At 32.7% G+C, this 16066-nt stretch overlaps 1 protein-coding gene across 1 annotated transcript in view; it reads left to right on the top strand.

Moving 5' to 3' along the window:
- The first annotated feature begins 734 nt into the window (after positions 1–734).
- LOC119609374 (circadian locomoter output cycles protein kaput) overlaps positions 735–16066 on the top strand; it is a 30535-nt gene continuing 15203 nt past the window's right edge. The window contains exons 1-2 of the mRNA XM_037964127.1: positions 735–1369; positions 1439–1633. Coding sequence (XP_037820055.1) covers positions 735–1369; positions 1439–1633 — 830 coding nt within the window. The remainder of the gene's footprint in view (positions 1370–1438; positions 1634–16066) is intronic.

Genomic DNA, 16066 nt, shown 5'->3' with positions numbered 1-16066 from the left:
TATAGTCTAGTCTATAGTCTAGTCTATAGTCTAGTCTATAGTCTAGTCTATAGTCTAGTCTATAGTCTAGTCTATAGTCTAGTCTATAGTCTAGTCTATAGTCTAGTCTATAGTCTAGTCTATAGTCTAGTCTATAGTCTAGTCTATAGTCTAGTCTATAGTATAGTCTATAGTCTAGTCTATAGTCTAGTCTATAGTCTAGTCTATAGTCTAGTCTATAGTCTAATCTATAGTCTAGTCTATAGTCTATAGTCTAGTCTATAGTCTAGTCTATAGTCTAGTCTACAGTCTAGTCTACAGTCTAGTCTATAGTCTAGTCTATAGTCTAGTCTACAGTCTAGTCTATAGTCCAGTCTATAGTTTAGTCTATAGTCTAGTCTATAGTCTAGTCTATAGTCTAGTCTATAGTCTAGTCTATAGTCTAGTCTATAGCCTAGTCTATAGTCTATCTATGTCTATGGTCTCGTCTATAATCTAGTCTGTAGTCTAGTCTATAATCTACTCTACAGTCTAGTCTATAGTCTATTATATAGTCTCGTCTATAATCTAGTCTATAGTCTAGTCTAGACTATAATCTAGTATATAGTCTAGACTATAATCTACTCTACAGCCTAGTCTATATTCTAGTCTATTAGTTTGTACTGCATTCTAGACCAAATCCTAATCCATAACTTTATTTTACTTAACAAATATTTTTTTTATATTTCATGCAATTCTCAAATTATTTTAACTAAATGCTAAATATCGTTACTCTCTCTTTACAGCCCCCCGAAAATGAGCTTCAAAAATCCCACGATCACAATCCGGCCGCCTTAAGTGAACATCAATTGCGCATACAAGCCTCATTACAACGTCTCAACATACCCGACTGGTTCCGACAATATAATCAAAATCAAAAGTCACCCGATGGTGCTGGCACTGGTGCTGGTTCCGCCTATAAACCCGGTAACTTTACCCGTAAACGAACACAAGATTCTGGACGATGGGTAGGTCTAAACTCTAAAACCACATCGTTAAGCTCTTTGGGATCACAGAGATCCGATCGTAGTCCTCTACTATTAAGTCCATCGGCACATAGTCATCATGGTGGTCAGAGTACACAACATGCGGGTCAACATGTTCATGCAGCCGGTACCACAGGTACTGGGGCAAGTGGTGGTGCCTTCTCCAGATGGTCCACCTCACATTTGAATTCATCACAAACATCACCCAGTGTTTCACAAAGAGGATCATTTTCCCGCGGCGGACCCATTAATTCTAGTTTTATGTCTGTGAATAGTGGTCACAGTGTGATACGAAACTCTATGCGTCAACCCTATTTGGGTTGGCGTAGTCAGGAGAAACTATCACAAAGAACCGCGCATGAGAGGTAAGATTTAATGAAATTTGTTGTAAACACATTTTAAACTATTGTTTTTTTTTTTTTTTGCCTTAACAGATTGGCCTCTTCCCTATTGTCTCAACAGCAACGCACATCACCCACAAGCCAAACGGTTCCGGCTAATAATGATAAATTACAACCTGTTACACCCGAGATACAATCCTCCATTAAAGAGGTCACCTCGGCTATTGTACATTATGTTAACGATCAAACAAATCAACAGCGCAGTAGATCAACGAGTCCAAATTCGAGGTAGGCTGGTTAATGCAACACCAGCTTTAAATAGCTTTTCCTCAAAAAGAAAAAAATGAAACGAATTTCCCCATATCAAAACTTTCTGTCTTTTTTAAAATCCCCCCTCAAAAAAAATTATTGTTTGTGTAGTGTGTTAATTTAGCGCTCGGGGTTTTGAACCCTCTTTTATTCAAATATTTATGTTGATTGTGTTTTTTCTATGTACGGCACTTTAGTTATGTGTATATGCACCAACTCTACCTTCTCCAAACTTATTAAGTTTTGTCCTAGTTTCTTGTTTTTGTTCTCAAAAATCTGCACTCTTTTTTATTTAGCTAATTTCAATTTCGTTCTTTTGTATTTTTTCTATTTTTTTATTTAGCTACTTATGAATCCCTCCTCCATCATATTCATTCAAATATCAATATTTTATTTTGAATTTTTGAAAAAAGCACAATTTAAACAAAATTTATTTTATTAAAACTTTTTGAGTTTGATTTCTACTTCTTCATCCATTTAAACCCGTAAACGTTAACGAACATACCAACACTGTTGATTTGATTTTGTATGAAACAAAAAAACAAAAACCAAAAACCCAAAAATTTCCTTGGGATGCATCCATCATCATTTTTGTTGTGAGCATCTTACTGTTGTTGTACATACAAAAAGCCGTATTATCATTTCCTTTTTTCATTTTCGTTAAAATTTAAGGTAAGTTTGAATGATACATCTAATCTCATTATTATTATATTTATTTGTTTAATTTTATTAAATTATTTTTAAGATTTTATTTGAAATTTTTAAATGCATATTAATTTTTTTTTTTAATTTCACAAGCCTGAGTCGAGTATATTGTCCAGTTTATAGACGAGTATATTGTCCAGTTTATAGACGAGTCTATAGTCGAGTCTATAGACGAGTCTATAGTCGAATCTATAGACGAGTCAATAGTCGAGTCTATAGACGTGTCTATAGTCGAGTCTATAGACGTGTCTATAGTCGAGTCTATAGTCCAGTCTATAGACGAGTCTATAGTCGAGTCTATAGACGAGTCTATAAGCGAGTCTATAGTCGACTCTATAGACGAGTCTATAGTCGAGTCTATAGTCGAGTCTATAGACGAGTCAATAGTCGAGTCTATAGACGAGTCTATAGACGAGTCAATAGTCGAGTCTATAGACGAGTCTATAGACGAGTCTATAGACGAGTCTATAGACGAGTCAATAGTCGAGTCTATAGACGAGTCTATAGTCGAGTCTATAGACGAGTCTATAGTCGAGTCTATAGTCGAGTCTTTAGACGAGTCTATAGTCGAGTCTATAGTCGAGTCTTTAGACGAGTCTATAGTCGAGTCTATAGTCGAGTCTATAGACGACTCTATAGTCGAGTCTATAGACGAGTCTATAGTCGAGTCTTTAGTCGAGTCTACAGACGAGTCTATAATCTAAACTACAGTCGAGTCTATAGCCTAGACTATAGTCGAGTGTATATTCTCGTCTATAGTCGAGTCTACAGTCTAGCCTAGAGTCGAGTCTATAGTCTATCCTATAGTCGAGTCTATAGTCCAGACTATAGTCGAGTCTATAGTCCAGACTATAGTCGAGTCTATAGTCCAGACTATAGTCGAGTCTATAGTCCAGACTATAGTCGAGTCTATAGTCGAGTCTATAGTCGAGTCTATAGTCGAGTCTATAGTCGAGTCTATAGACGAGTCTATAATCGAGCCTATATGCGAGTCCATATACGAGTCTATAGTCGAGTCTATAGACGACTCTATAGTCGAGTCTATAGACGAGTCTATAGTCGAGTCTTTAGTCGAGTCTACAGACGAGTCTATAATCTAAACTACAGTCGAGTCTATAGCCTAGACTATAGTCGAGTGTATATTCTCGTCTATAGTCGAGTCTACAGTCTAGCCTAGAGTCGAGTCTATAGTCTATCCTATAGTCGAGTCTTTAGTCGAGTCTACAGACGAGTCTATAATCTAAACTACAGTCGAGTCTATAGCCTAGACTATAGTCGAGTGTATATTCTCGTCTATAGTCGAGTCTATAGTCTAGCCTATAGTCGAGTCTATAGACGAGTCTATAATTGAGTCTATAATCGAGTCTATAGTCGAGTCTATAGACGAGTTTACAGACTATAGTCAAGTTTATAGTCCACACTATAGTCGAGTCTATAGTCCAGACTATAGTCGAGTCTATAGTCCAGACTATAGTCGAGTCTATAGTCCAGACTATAGTCGAGTCTATAGTCCAGACTATAGTCGAGTCTATAGTCCAGACTATAGTCGAGTCTATAGTCCAGCCTATTTTCGAGACTATATTCCAGACTATAGTCGAGTCTATAGTCCAGACTATAGTCGAGTCTATAGTCCAGACTATAGTCGAGTCTATAGTCTAGCCTATTTTCGAGTCTATAGTCCAGACTATAGTCGAGTTTATAGTCGAATATAGACTAGTCTATAGTCCAGACTATAGTCGAGTCTATAGTCCAGACTATAGTCGAGTCTATAGTCCAGACTATATTCGAGTCTTTAATCCAGACTATAGTCGTGTATGTAGTCCAGACTATAGTCGAGTCTATAGTCCAGCCTATTTTCGAGTCTATAGTACAGACTATAGTCGAGTCTATAGTCCAGACTATATTCGAGTCTTTAATCCAGACTATAGTCGAGTCTATAGTACAGATTATTGTCTGTACTATTGTACCGATTATATTCTAGGCTATAGTCCAGTCTTGCCAATAGTCTACATTTTTTTCGATACTATATTCCAGTCTATATATGGTGAAAACTATAGTCCCACCTTAAGTCGATCTTAATGTTTGTATTTAGTATTATTGTTATCGAAGTAGTATTTCCTATTTATGCATTTGTGTGGTTCGTATCTAGATAGTTTGAACTTTTTATTTAAAATATTGTTTTTTTTTTTTTGTGCTTGAAACCTAAAATTTTTAAAATTAAGATTTTGTAGAAAACTTTGTAGTTTAGGATTCAGATCCTAATTGTTAATTAATGGTAGTATTAAGACTTGATTAAGAAAGTGAGATTCCAAATTATGCTTTCTAATGATAGTCAGATTGTTATGTTAAATTATTTGAGTAATTACTGGGAAATCGTCTGGTGGTTGGGAGAGGGTTGGAAGTATACTAGAGGAGTAAGTTCCTAGTTTTTTGTTCTATTCTGTATAAAACTCGATCCCCTTATCTGGTCTACTTGAGCCAAAAATGTACCAATAAGAATGAAACCATTTATTTAAAATATTGCCACAAAATTCCCAAGACTGCACCTCTTTCTAATAACAAATATTTCCCTTTTCTTTCTTTTTCTACTGCCAAGAACTCATGGCCAAACAATTTCAACAAAATTCCTAGTTTGCATGTAATCATATGCAGGATACATAAAGTCCTGTGTTTTAACATTTAATAAACCAACAACATATTTATTGTTTTTGACTTTTTTTAAATTCCCACAACAAGGTAACACAAAACTTTGTGGCAAATATCTATCCAAGTGGTTGGGGGGGACAATACAAAAAATAGTTAACAGGAAATATAAATTGAAATTTTTGCAACAAACAGCATTGTTTTAAAATGTTAAACAAAAATTTTCAATAAAATAAAATTATAGAAAAAAGGATATAAAACTGTACATAACTCACATTCAAATGGCGTATGTTGGTTGCTCTGTTACTGACAGTTGCCTGCAAATCAGACAATACGAGAGAAAAAAACTATTTATATTTAATTGCAAACAATATTTAGTTTTGTTTCGTTTTTACCATAAATAACAATGCCATTGAAATAGCAATAAGAAAAATATAAAAAAATGAATTTTTAATTTCTATAGAAACATTTTTGTTCTTTTTAAATAATACTTTAAGCGAAATGGCAATACAAATGAAATGCTAAACAATTACAGACCATCAAAAACATTCAAACAAACAAATGCATATGCTATAGTTTAAGAGGGTGGTTGGGTATTTCTTTTTCAGTTCCTTTAGGCCTTAAGTAATATATATTATAATATGGCCTGGTTATACGATTGCAATCGATTTATGTTTGTATGTGAATGAGTTTTAAGTGCGAAAATGATTAAGGGATTAAAAAACACAAAGTAATTGTTTGACTTATTTTAATAATTAAATTTTGGTTTCAAAATACTTTTTAAGGACTTCAAAATGTCGGGGCTATAGAACTTAATTAGGAATATATCAAAAAGTTGGAATTATTATATAAAGACTACAGACCCGACCGTAGACTATAGACTAGTCTATAGTCTAGTCTATAGTCTAGTCTATAGTCTAGTCTATAGTCTAATCTATAGTCTAGTCTATAGTCTAATCTATAGTCTAGTCTATAGTCTAGTCTATAGTCTAGTCTATAGTCTAGTCTATAGTCTAGTCTATAGTCTAGTCTATAGTCTAATCTATAGTCTAGTCTATAGTCTAATCTAAAGTCTAGTCTATAGTCTAGTCTATAGTCTAGTCTATAGTCTAGTCTATAGTCCAGTCTATAGTCTAGTCTATAGTCTAGTCTATAGTCTAGTCTATAGTCTAGTCTATAGTCTAGTCTATAGGCTAGTCTATAGTCTAGTCTATAGTCTAGTCTATAGTCTAGCCTATAGTCTAGTCTATAGTCTAGCCTATAGTCTAGTCTATAGTCTAGTCTATAGTCAAGTCTACAGTCTAGTCTATAGTCTATTCTATAGGGTAGTCTATAGTCTAGTCTATAGTCTAGTCTATAGTCTAGTCTATAGTCTAGTCTATAGTCTAGTCTATAGTCTAGTCTATAGTCTAGTCTATAGTCTAGTCTATAGTCTAGTCTATAGTCTAGTCTATAGTCTAGTCTATAGTCTAGTCTATAGTCTAGTCTATAGTCAAGTCTACAGTCTAGTCTATAGTCTATTCTATAGGGTAGTCTATAGTCTAGTCTATAGTCTAGTCTAGTCTAGTATAGTCTAGTCTATAGTCTAGTCTATAGTCTAGTCTATAGTCTAGTCTATAGTCTAGTCTATAGTCTAGTCTATAGTCTAGTCTATAGTCTAGTCTATAGTCTAGTCTATAGTCTAGTCTATAGTCTAGTCTATAGTCTAGTCTATAGTCTAGTCTATAGTCTAGTCTATAGTCTAGTCTATAGTCTAGTCTATAGTTAGTCTATAGTCAAGTCTATAGTCTAGTCTATGGTCTAGTCTATAATCTAGTTTATAGTCTAGTTTATAGTCTAGTATATAGTGTAGTCTATAGTCTAGTCTATAGTCTAGTCTATAGTCTAGTCTATAGTCTAGTCTATAGTCTAGTTCTATAGTCTAGTCTATAGTCTAGTCTATAGTCTAGTCTATAGTCTAGTCTATAGTCTAGTCTATAGTCTAGTCTATAGTCTAGTCTATGGTCTAGTCTATAGTCTAGTCTATAGTCTAGTCTATAGTCTAGTCTTAGTCTAGTCTATAGTCTAGTCTATAGTCCAGTCTATAGTCTAGTCTATAGTCTAGTCTATAGTCTAGTCTATAATCTAGTTTATAGTCTAGTATATAGTGTGTCTTTAGTCTAGTCTATAGTCTAGTCTATAGTCTAGTCTATAGTCTAGTCTATAGTCTAGTCTATAGTCTAGTCTATAGTCTAGTCTATAGTCTATAGTCTAGTCTATAGTCTAGTCTATAGTGTAGTCTATAGTCTAGTCTATAGTCTAGTCTATAGTCTAGTCTATAGTCTAGTCTATAGTGTAGTCTATAGTCTAGTCTATAGTCTAGTCTATAGTCTAGTCTATAGTCTAGTCTATAGTCTAGTCTATAGTGTAGTCTATAGTCTAGTCTATAGTCTAGTCTATAGTCTAGTCTATAGTCTATAATCTAGTCTATAATCTAGTCTATAGTCTAGTCTATATTCTAGTCTATAGTCTACTCTAGTCTAGTCTATAATCTAGTCTATAACCTAGTCTATAGTCTAGTTTATAGTCTACTCTATAGTCTAATCTATAATCTAGTCTATAATCTTGTCTATATTCTAGTCAATAGTCTAGTCTATAGCCTAGTCTATAGTTTAGTTTTTAGTATACTCTGTAGTTTAGTCTATAATCTACTCTATAGTCTAGTCGAGTGGTATACAGTTAGGCTTATAGCCGTAACTACAGTCTATAGTTTAAAAGAGAGTTTACGCCATAATATATAAGTCTATAGCCTGGTTCATTGGCTATGTTATAGCCGCAGATATTTTACTCAACTAAAACTTTTTTACTAGTGCTGTTTTATAAAATTTTTCTATTTTTATAAAAATTACATTAAATGCACTTTTTCCAACCTTTTAAACCTTAAATTTACCATAATTAATATAAGTCATAAGACATTTTCTTTTTTTAAAGCGAAAATGAGGAAAATGTTTACTTACTTGCCTTTTTAATAGTCATAATTTTAACTTTACTGCTATAATTTACCTTACTTACATTTGACTAATAGTCTGTCAAGGAGTGCAAAGGAAAAAGACCACAGAAAAGAAAATAGTAGTGGAAACTATTAAGCAGAGTTAATGGCCTGGTAATAGAGCCCAGCAGACTTTTTAATAATTTAAATATTTAAATTACATTAAAAATAACATAAATTGTGCAAAAAATTATAAGATATAAAATTGCATTATTTAAACAGCTACTAGAATTCTTATTAAATATTGCACAACATTGCTCTTTAATCAACATAAAATATTGAACTAAATTTTAATTGCATTAAAAGGTATAACATACAGGTATTAGAAGAAAAACCTAAAGGGTAGAATAACTATATTATATTGCATAAATCTTTAACTAAACCACCTACAGAAATATGTACTTTGATCTATGCATGCATGTGGAAAAACCAAAAGGGGTTCTTAGCAAAGTAATGCAAGACAATATGATTACAAAAAAAGACGAACCCAGTAGTCATCAATATATGATTGGTTTTCATTCCATTTGCTTCTGCTGGTCATATAATAACATTATCGATTTATTAGCACAATTTTTCTTTGGGTTCTACCATCCCTTTCGCTTGTTATTTGCTGCAATGTAATAACATTACTATAATTACCCTAGTATTTTAGCTATAGTTGCAAAGTAATGTCGGAAAAAAGGCCAATTGCTAAAATATGTTTAAGAAAGACATGTCATAGTCATATAGCAAAGTTTCCCTATGGAATCCAATTTGACAGAAGAAAAATGTTTGGCAATGAAAAATATTTTAATTATCTGGGGATTAAAATTGAAAAATGCCTGAAGAAAAATTTTTTACATGTGTCATGTGATTATAATAAAATGTTGAGGCAAACATATGAGAAAGATGTTGAGAATATTTAAAAATTTGGGTTCACAGTAGAATATTAAAGATAATAACGCTTAAGTTTCCATTCTGAACAAGTGGAGAATATTAGCTCACACTAGTCTAGTATAGTCTATAGTCTAGTCAATACCCTGGTCCACTCTATAGTCTAGTCTATAGTCTAGTCTATAGTCTAGTCTATAGTCTAGTCTATAGTCTAGTCTATAGTCTAGTCTATAGTCTAGTCTATAGTCTAGTCTATAGTCTAGTCTATAGTCTAGTCTATAGTCTAGTCTAGTCTATAGTCTAGTCTATAGTCTAGTCTATAGTCTAGTCTATAGTCTAGTCTATAGTCTAGTCTATAGTCTAGTCTATAGTCTAGTCTATAGTGTAGTCTATAGTCTAGTCTATAGTGTAGTCTATAGTCTAGTCTATACTCTAGTCTATAGTCTAGTCTATAGTCTAGTCTATAGTCTAGTCTATAGTCTGGTCTATAGTCTAGTATATAGTCTAGTGTATAGTCTAGTGTATAGTCTAGTGTATAGTCTAATCTATAGTCTAGTCTATAGTCTAGTCTATAGTCTAGTCTATAGTCTAGTCTATAGTCTAGTCTATAGTCTAGTCTATAGTCTAGTCTATAGTCTAGTCTATAGTCTAGTCTATAGTCTAGTCTATAGTCTAGTCTATAGTCTAGTCTAAGTCTAGTCTATAGTCTAGTCTATAGTCTAGTCTATAGTATTGTCTATAGTCTAGTCTATAGTCTAGTCTATAGTCTAGTCTATAGTCTAGTCTATAGTCTAGTATATAGTCTAGTCTATAGTCTACTCTATAGTCTAGTCTATAGTCTAGTCTATAGTCTAGTCTATAGTCTAGTCTATAGTCTAGTCTATAGTCTAGTCTATAGTCTAGTCTATAGTCTAGTCTATAGTCTAGTCTATAGTCTAGTCTATAGTCTAGTCTATAGTCTAGTCTATAGTCTAGTCTATAGTCTAGTCTATAGTCTAGTCTATAGTCTAGTCTATAGTCTAGACTATAGTCTAGACTATAGTCTAGACTATAGTCTAGTCTATAGTCTAGTCTATAGTCTAGTCTATAGTCTAGTCTATAGTCTAGTCTATAGTCTAGTCTATAGTCTAGTCTATAGTCTAGTCTATAGTCTAGTCTATAGTCTAGTCTATAGTCTAGTCTATAGTCTAGTCTATAGTCTAGTCTATAGTCTAGTCTCTAGTCTAGTCTATAGTCTAGTCTATAGTCTAGTCTATAGTCTAGTCTATAGTCTAGTCTATAGTCTAGTCTATAGTCTAGTCTATAGTCTAGTCTATAGTCTAGTCTATAGTCTAGTCTATAGTCTAGTCTATAGTCTAGTCTATAGTCTAGTCTATAGTCTAGTCTATAGTCTAGTCTATAGTCTAGTCTATAGTCTAGTCTATAGTCTAGTCTATAGTCTAGTCTATAGTCTAGTCTATAGTCTAGTCTATAGTCTAGTTTCTAGTCTAGTCTATAGTCTAGTCTATAGTCTAGTCTATAGTCTAGTCTATAGTCTAGTCTATAGTCTAGTCTATAGTCTAGTGTATAGTCTAGTCTATAGTCTAGTCTATAGTCTAGTCTATAGTCTAGTCTATAGTCTAGTCTATAGTCTAGTCTATAGTCTAGTCTATAGTCTAGTCTAATCTATGGTCTAGTCTATAGTCTAGTCTATAGTCTAATCTATGGTCTAGTCTATAGTCTAGTCTATAGTCTAGTCTAGTCTATAGTCTAGTCTATAGTCTAGTCTAGTCTATAGTCTAGTCTATAGTCTAGTCTATAGTCTAGTCTATAGTCTAGTCTATAGTCTAGTCTATAGTCTAGTCTATATTCAAGTCTAGAGTACTGTCTAGTCTATTATCTAGTCTATAGTCTAGTCTATAATCTAGTCTATTGTCTAGTCTATTCTATAGTCTATTCTATAGTCTTATCTATAGTCTAGGCTATGGTCTTTGTCTTGCTCTTTTATAAAAAACAATCAAAACTCTAAACTGACAAAAGCGACACAATGTTTTCAAAAGCTTTTTATACTTATTTACACCTAAAACATATTTCTCTAGCCATACAATCATCCAACTTCATTCTTCATACAACCCCAAAAAGAAAAACTACAATTTAAAAGCAAAAATCCCAAAAATAAATTTAATTTCAAACTAAAAGAAATGTTAAAAATCCGACTATACATTCAACTGCAATTTTTGGGTTCGTGCAATTTTTTGTTTTACTTATATGAACTATCCACCGGAAACCTGAAAACAACGACCCCCGTTTTACTATATATAGTATAGGATTTTGTACATTGTCTTCATCATATAACTGTATGACTAGGACACTGTATAGTTTATGTAGTAAGAGAAACATAATGGCGCCTGCATACAATATTTGTATGCTTCGTTTGCAAAGGGGGGTTGTGTGTGTCGTACACCACCCCCGGGTGTTATTCCAAATCATTAAAGCTGCACACAAAAACTACTAACTCACCCCTAGAAAATTAATGTTTTAGTTTCTTGATGTATGATGCACTTTTTGCTAACATTAAAACATGTTTAAATGTATATTTTTGGCCATTGGCAGCAGTATTTACAGTTAACAAATACTAACAGCCGATTTTTCCCTTCATTTTTATTTCGGGGTTTACTTACATATATATGTATATAGAATGATACACATACATACAAACAGCTGTAGACAAACCGAGTCATACAAACGAGACAAACGAGACAAACGACGACGACTTTTAGTCTAAAATAACAACAACAGAAAATAATAAAAACTATTAACCCTTCAAAGAGCAAGACAGATGGGAAAGACAATTATAAAAGACTATAGGCTAGACTAGATTATAGGCTAGACTATACACTACATAATAGCTTTTACAATAGTCTATAGATTAAACTATAGACTAGTCTATACAATAGACTGTATACTAGACTATAGACTAGATTATAAACTAGATTATAAACTAGAATATAGACTAGATTATAGACTAGACTATAGACTAGACTATAGACTAGACTATAGACTAGACTATAGACTAGACTATAGACTAGACTATAGACTAGACTATAGACTAGACTATAGACTAGACTATAGACTAGACTATAGACTAGACTATAGACTAGACTATAGACTAGACTATAGACTAGACTATAGACTAGACTATAGACTAGACTATAGACTAGACTATAGACTAGACTATAGACTAGACTATATACCAGACTATAGACTAGACTATAGACTAGACTATAGACCAGACTATAGACTAGACTATAGACCAGACTATAGACTAGACTATAGACTAGACTATAGACTAGACTATAGACTAGACTATAGACAGTCTGTGGTCTGGTTTATTGTCTAGTCTATAGTATAGTTTGGTCTAGTCTAGTCTATAGTCAGGTCAGACTAGACTATAGACTAGACTATAGACTAGACTATAGACTAGACTATAGACTAGACTATAGACTAGACTATAGACTAGACTATAGACTAGACTATAGACTAGACTATAGACTAGACTATAGACTAGACTATAGTCTAGACTATAGACTAGACTATAGACTAGACTATAGACTAGACTATAGACTAGACTATAGACTAGACTATAGACTAGACTATAGACTAGACTATAGACTAGACTATAGACTAGACTATAGACTAGACTATAGACTAGACTATAGACTAGACTATAGACTAGACTATAGACTAGACTATAGACTAGACTATAGACTAGACTGTAGACTGTGCGGTAGACTAGACTTAGACCATACTATAGACTAAAGTCCAGAATATAGTTTAGTCTAGTCTATAATCTGGACTATATTCCAGACTATAGACTATACTATAGTCCAGACTTTAGATTAGACTACAGTTCATACTATAAGGCAGATTATAGACTATATTATAGTACAGATTGTATAATCCAGATTAAAGTACATAATATATACTAGGCTACAGCCCAGAATATTCTAGAAAATAAAAACTATTTGCCTCACTCAAGGGTTAAACACAACTTTCAAACAACCAATTCATACACTCAAGAGCTCGGCAGTAGCACAGATACAGTCAACCCGTCAGCCAGCCAGGTCAGGTCAAACATTGCGTTTATAATACTGTATTTTCCTCTTTACTATTTCATTGGTTTTCACAGCGTGCTACCAAACAGACGTATAACAAAAAATAATCGAGAAAGAAAATTTTTACAAATCAAAAGTTTAAATGAATTAAAAGCTAATAAAAATTCTGAGAAACAAAAATCAACAGTATTTTCCATTAAGTTGGATGTTGTGCTAAAAATCAGAGAAGAAAAAAAGAAAACATTTTTAATTAAATTAAACATATTTTTTTAAACAAAGAGCCGCAAAAAGTTTTTTTTATTTCTTGCAGTATAAAGAGGAAAAAAAAAACGTCAGAACTGAAAAAGTGTGTGTGTGTGCCTTTTGTATTATTTAATTAAGGCTTTTTATTTAAAAGTGCGAATAACTAAATAAAACTTGAAAAAAGAATCTTGTGTTTTTTTGTTATTTTGCGGTTTAAACGTGGCCAATTAGTTGCAGCAACAATACGAAATTAAATGCAATATTATTGAAAATTTATTAAAGGTAAATATTTTCATTGTCTTGATAATATTTTCATTGTCTAAAAGATTTAAAACGAACATTTTAGAATTATAATGGAAAAGTGAGAATTTTAAAAATTTAAATTTATTTTATTAAACAATTTGAAACAAGAAAAAAAAAACAGTTTTTTAACTTCCTTTCTGATGTAAAGATGCTGTAACATTTCCTGTTATAGCAAGTCAGGGATTGACTGAGTCATTCAATTGAATCATTTAAGTAGGTGGGGAAATAAATGAAATTTCTTTTAAGGTTGTGAAAAGTGATTGGCTTAATAAAGTACTACATATTTGTAGTTGGCAAAGTACTACAACAAAACTATAAGTATTTTTACTTTTCTCAAAATTAAGGTAATAATATCCAAGGATTTAGTATTTGTAAAACTGAAAAATGTGCAAAGAAAATGAGTCACGAGAAAAGACAAAAGTCTAGACTAGCCTATAGTCTACAACTGGACTATAATATAGACTAGACTAAAGAGTAGACTATAGACTAGACTATAGACTAGACTATAGACTAGACTATAGACTAGACTATAGACTAGACTATAGACTAGACTATAGACTAGACTATAGACTAGACTATAGACTAGACTATAGACTAGACTATAGACTAGACTATAGACTAGACTATAGACTAGACTATAGACTAGACTATAGTCAAGACTATAGGCTAGACTATAGACTAGACTATAGTCAAGACTAGACTATAGAATAGACTACAAACTAGGCTATGGACTTGACTATAGACTAGACTATACTATACAATAGACTAGACTAGACCAAACTATACTATAGACAAGACAATAAACTGTGGTCTGATTTATTGTCTAGTCTATAGTCTAGTTTATAGTCTAGTCTATAGTCTAGTCTATAGTCTAGTCTATAGTCTAGTCTATAGTCTAGTCTATAGTCTATTCTATAGTCTAGTCTATAGTCTAGTCTATAGTCTAGTCTATAGTCTAGTCTATAGTCTAGTCTATAGTCTAGTCTATAGTCTAGTCTACAGTATAGTCTATAGTCTAGTCTATAGTCTAGTCAATAGTCTAGTCTATAGTCTAGTCTAGTCTACAGTCTAGTCTATAGTCTAGTCTATAGTCTAGTCTATAGTCTAGTCTATAGTCTAGTCTATAGTCTAGTCTATAGTCTAGTCTAGTCTAGTCTAGTCTATAGTCTAGTCTATAGTCTAGTCTATAGTCTAGTCTATAGTCTAGTCTATAGTCTAGTCTATAGTCTAGTCTATAGTCTAGTCTATAGTCTAGTCTATAGTCTAGTCTATAGTCTAGTCTATAGTCTAGTCTATAGTCTAGTCTATAGTCTAGTCTATAGTCTAGTCTATAGTCTAGTCTATAGTCTAGTCTATAGTCTAGTCTATAGTCTAGTCTATAGTCTAGTCTATAGTCTAGTCTATAGTCTAGTCTATAGTCTAGTCTATAGTCTAGTCTATAGTCTAGTCTATAGTCTAGTCTATAGTCTAGTCTATAGTCTAGTCTATAGTCTAGTCTATAGTCTAGTCTATAGTCTAGTCTATAGTCTAGTCTATAGTCTAGTCTATAGTCTAGTCTATAGTCTAGTCTATAGTCTAGTCTATAGTCTAGTCTATAGTCTAGTCTATAGTCTAGTCTATAGTCTAGTCTATAGTCTAGTCTATAGTCTAGTCTATAGTCTAGTAGTCTAGTCTATAGTCTAGTCTATAGTCTAATCTATAGTCTAGTCTATAGTCTAGTCTATAGTCTAGTCTATAGTCAAGTCTATAGTCTAGTCTATAGTCTATAGCCTAGTCTATAGTCTAGTCTATAGTCTAGTCTATAGTCTATAGCCTAGTCTATAGTCTAGTCTATAGCCTAGTCTATAGTCTAGTCTATAGTCTAGTCTATAGTCTAGGCTATAGTATAGTCCATAATCTAGGCTATAGTTTAGTCTATAGTCTAGGCTATAGTTTAGTCTATAGTCTAGGCTATAGTGTGGTCTATAGCCTAGTCTATATCCTAGTGTATAGTCAACTCTATAGTCTATGTCCTAGTCTATATCCTAGTTTATAGTCTACTCTATAGTCTATGTCCTAGTCTATGGTTCGGTTTATTGTCTAGTCTATAGCCAAGTCTATAGCCTAATCTAAAGTCTAGTCTATTTTAATCTATAGTCTAGTCTATAGTATAGTCTATAGTCTAGTCTATAGTTTAGTCTATAGTTTAGTCGATAGTCAAGGCTATAGTCTAGTCTATAGCCTAGTCTATATCCTAGTTTATAGTCTACTCCATAGTCTATGTCCTAGTCTAGTCAATAGTCTAGTCAATAGTCATCACTATGGAAATCTGTTTAATTAATTATGGAATAATATCAATACTGTATATTTTATTTTTTTAATCGAGTCGTTTGCACAAGTTTTCAGCCATATTATAGACCAATTCTTTAAGATTATTCCAGTTTTTTTCCTTTCTATTTTATACTTTAAAAATATTCCTATTTTAAACGTTTATTTTAAAGGATTACATGATAAATCTTAAAATACACATCACACCCTCATAAA

This window comes from Lucilia sericata, unplaced genomic scaffold, assembly GCF_015586225.1.
Source record: "Lucilia sericata isolate MDLA Ls3-8-SP2 unplaced genomic scaffold, ASM1558622v1 Contig000971F_arrow, whole genome shotgun sequence".
Classification (NCBI taxonomy): Eukaryota; Metazoa; Arthropoda; class Insecta; order Diptera; family Calliphoridae; genus Lucilia; species Lucilia sericata.
The sequence above is the reverse complement of the archived record's forward strand: the minus strand, read 5'-3'. Positions and strand labels throughout refer to the sequence as shown.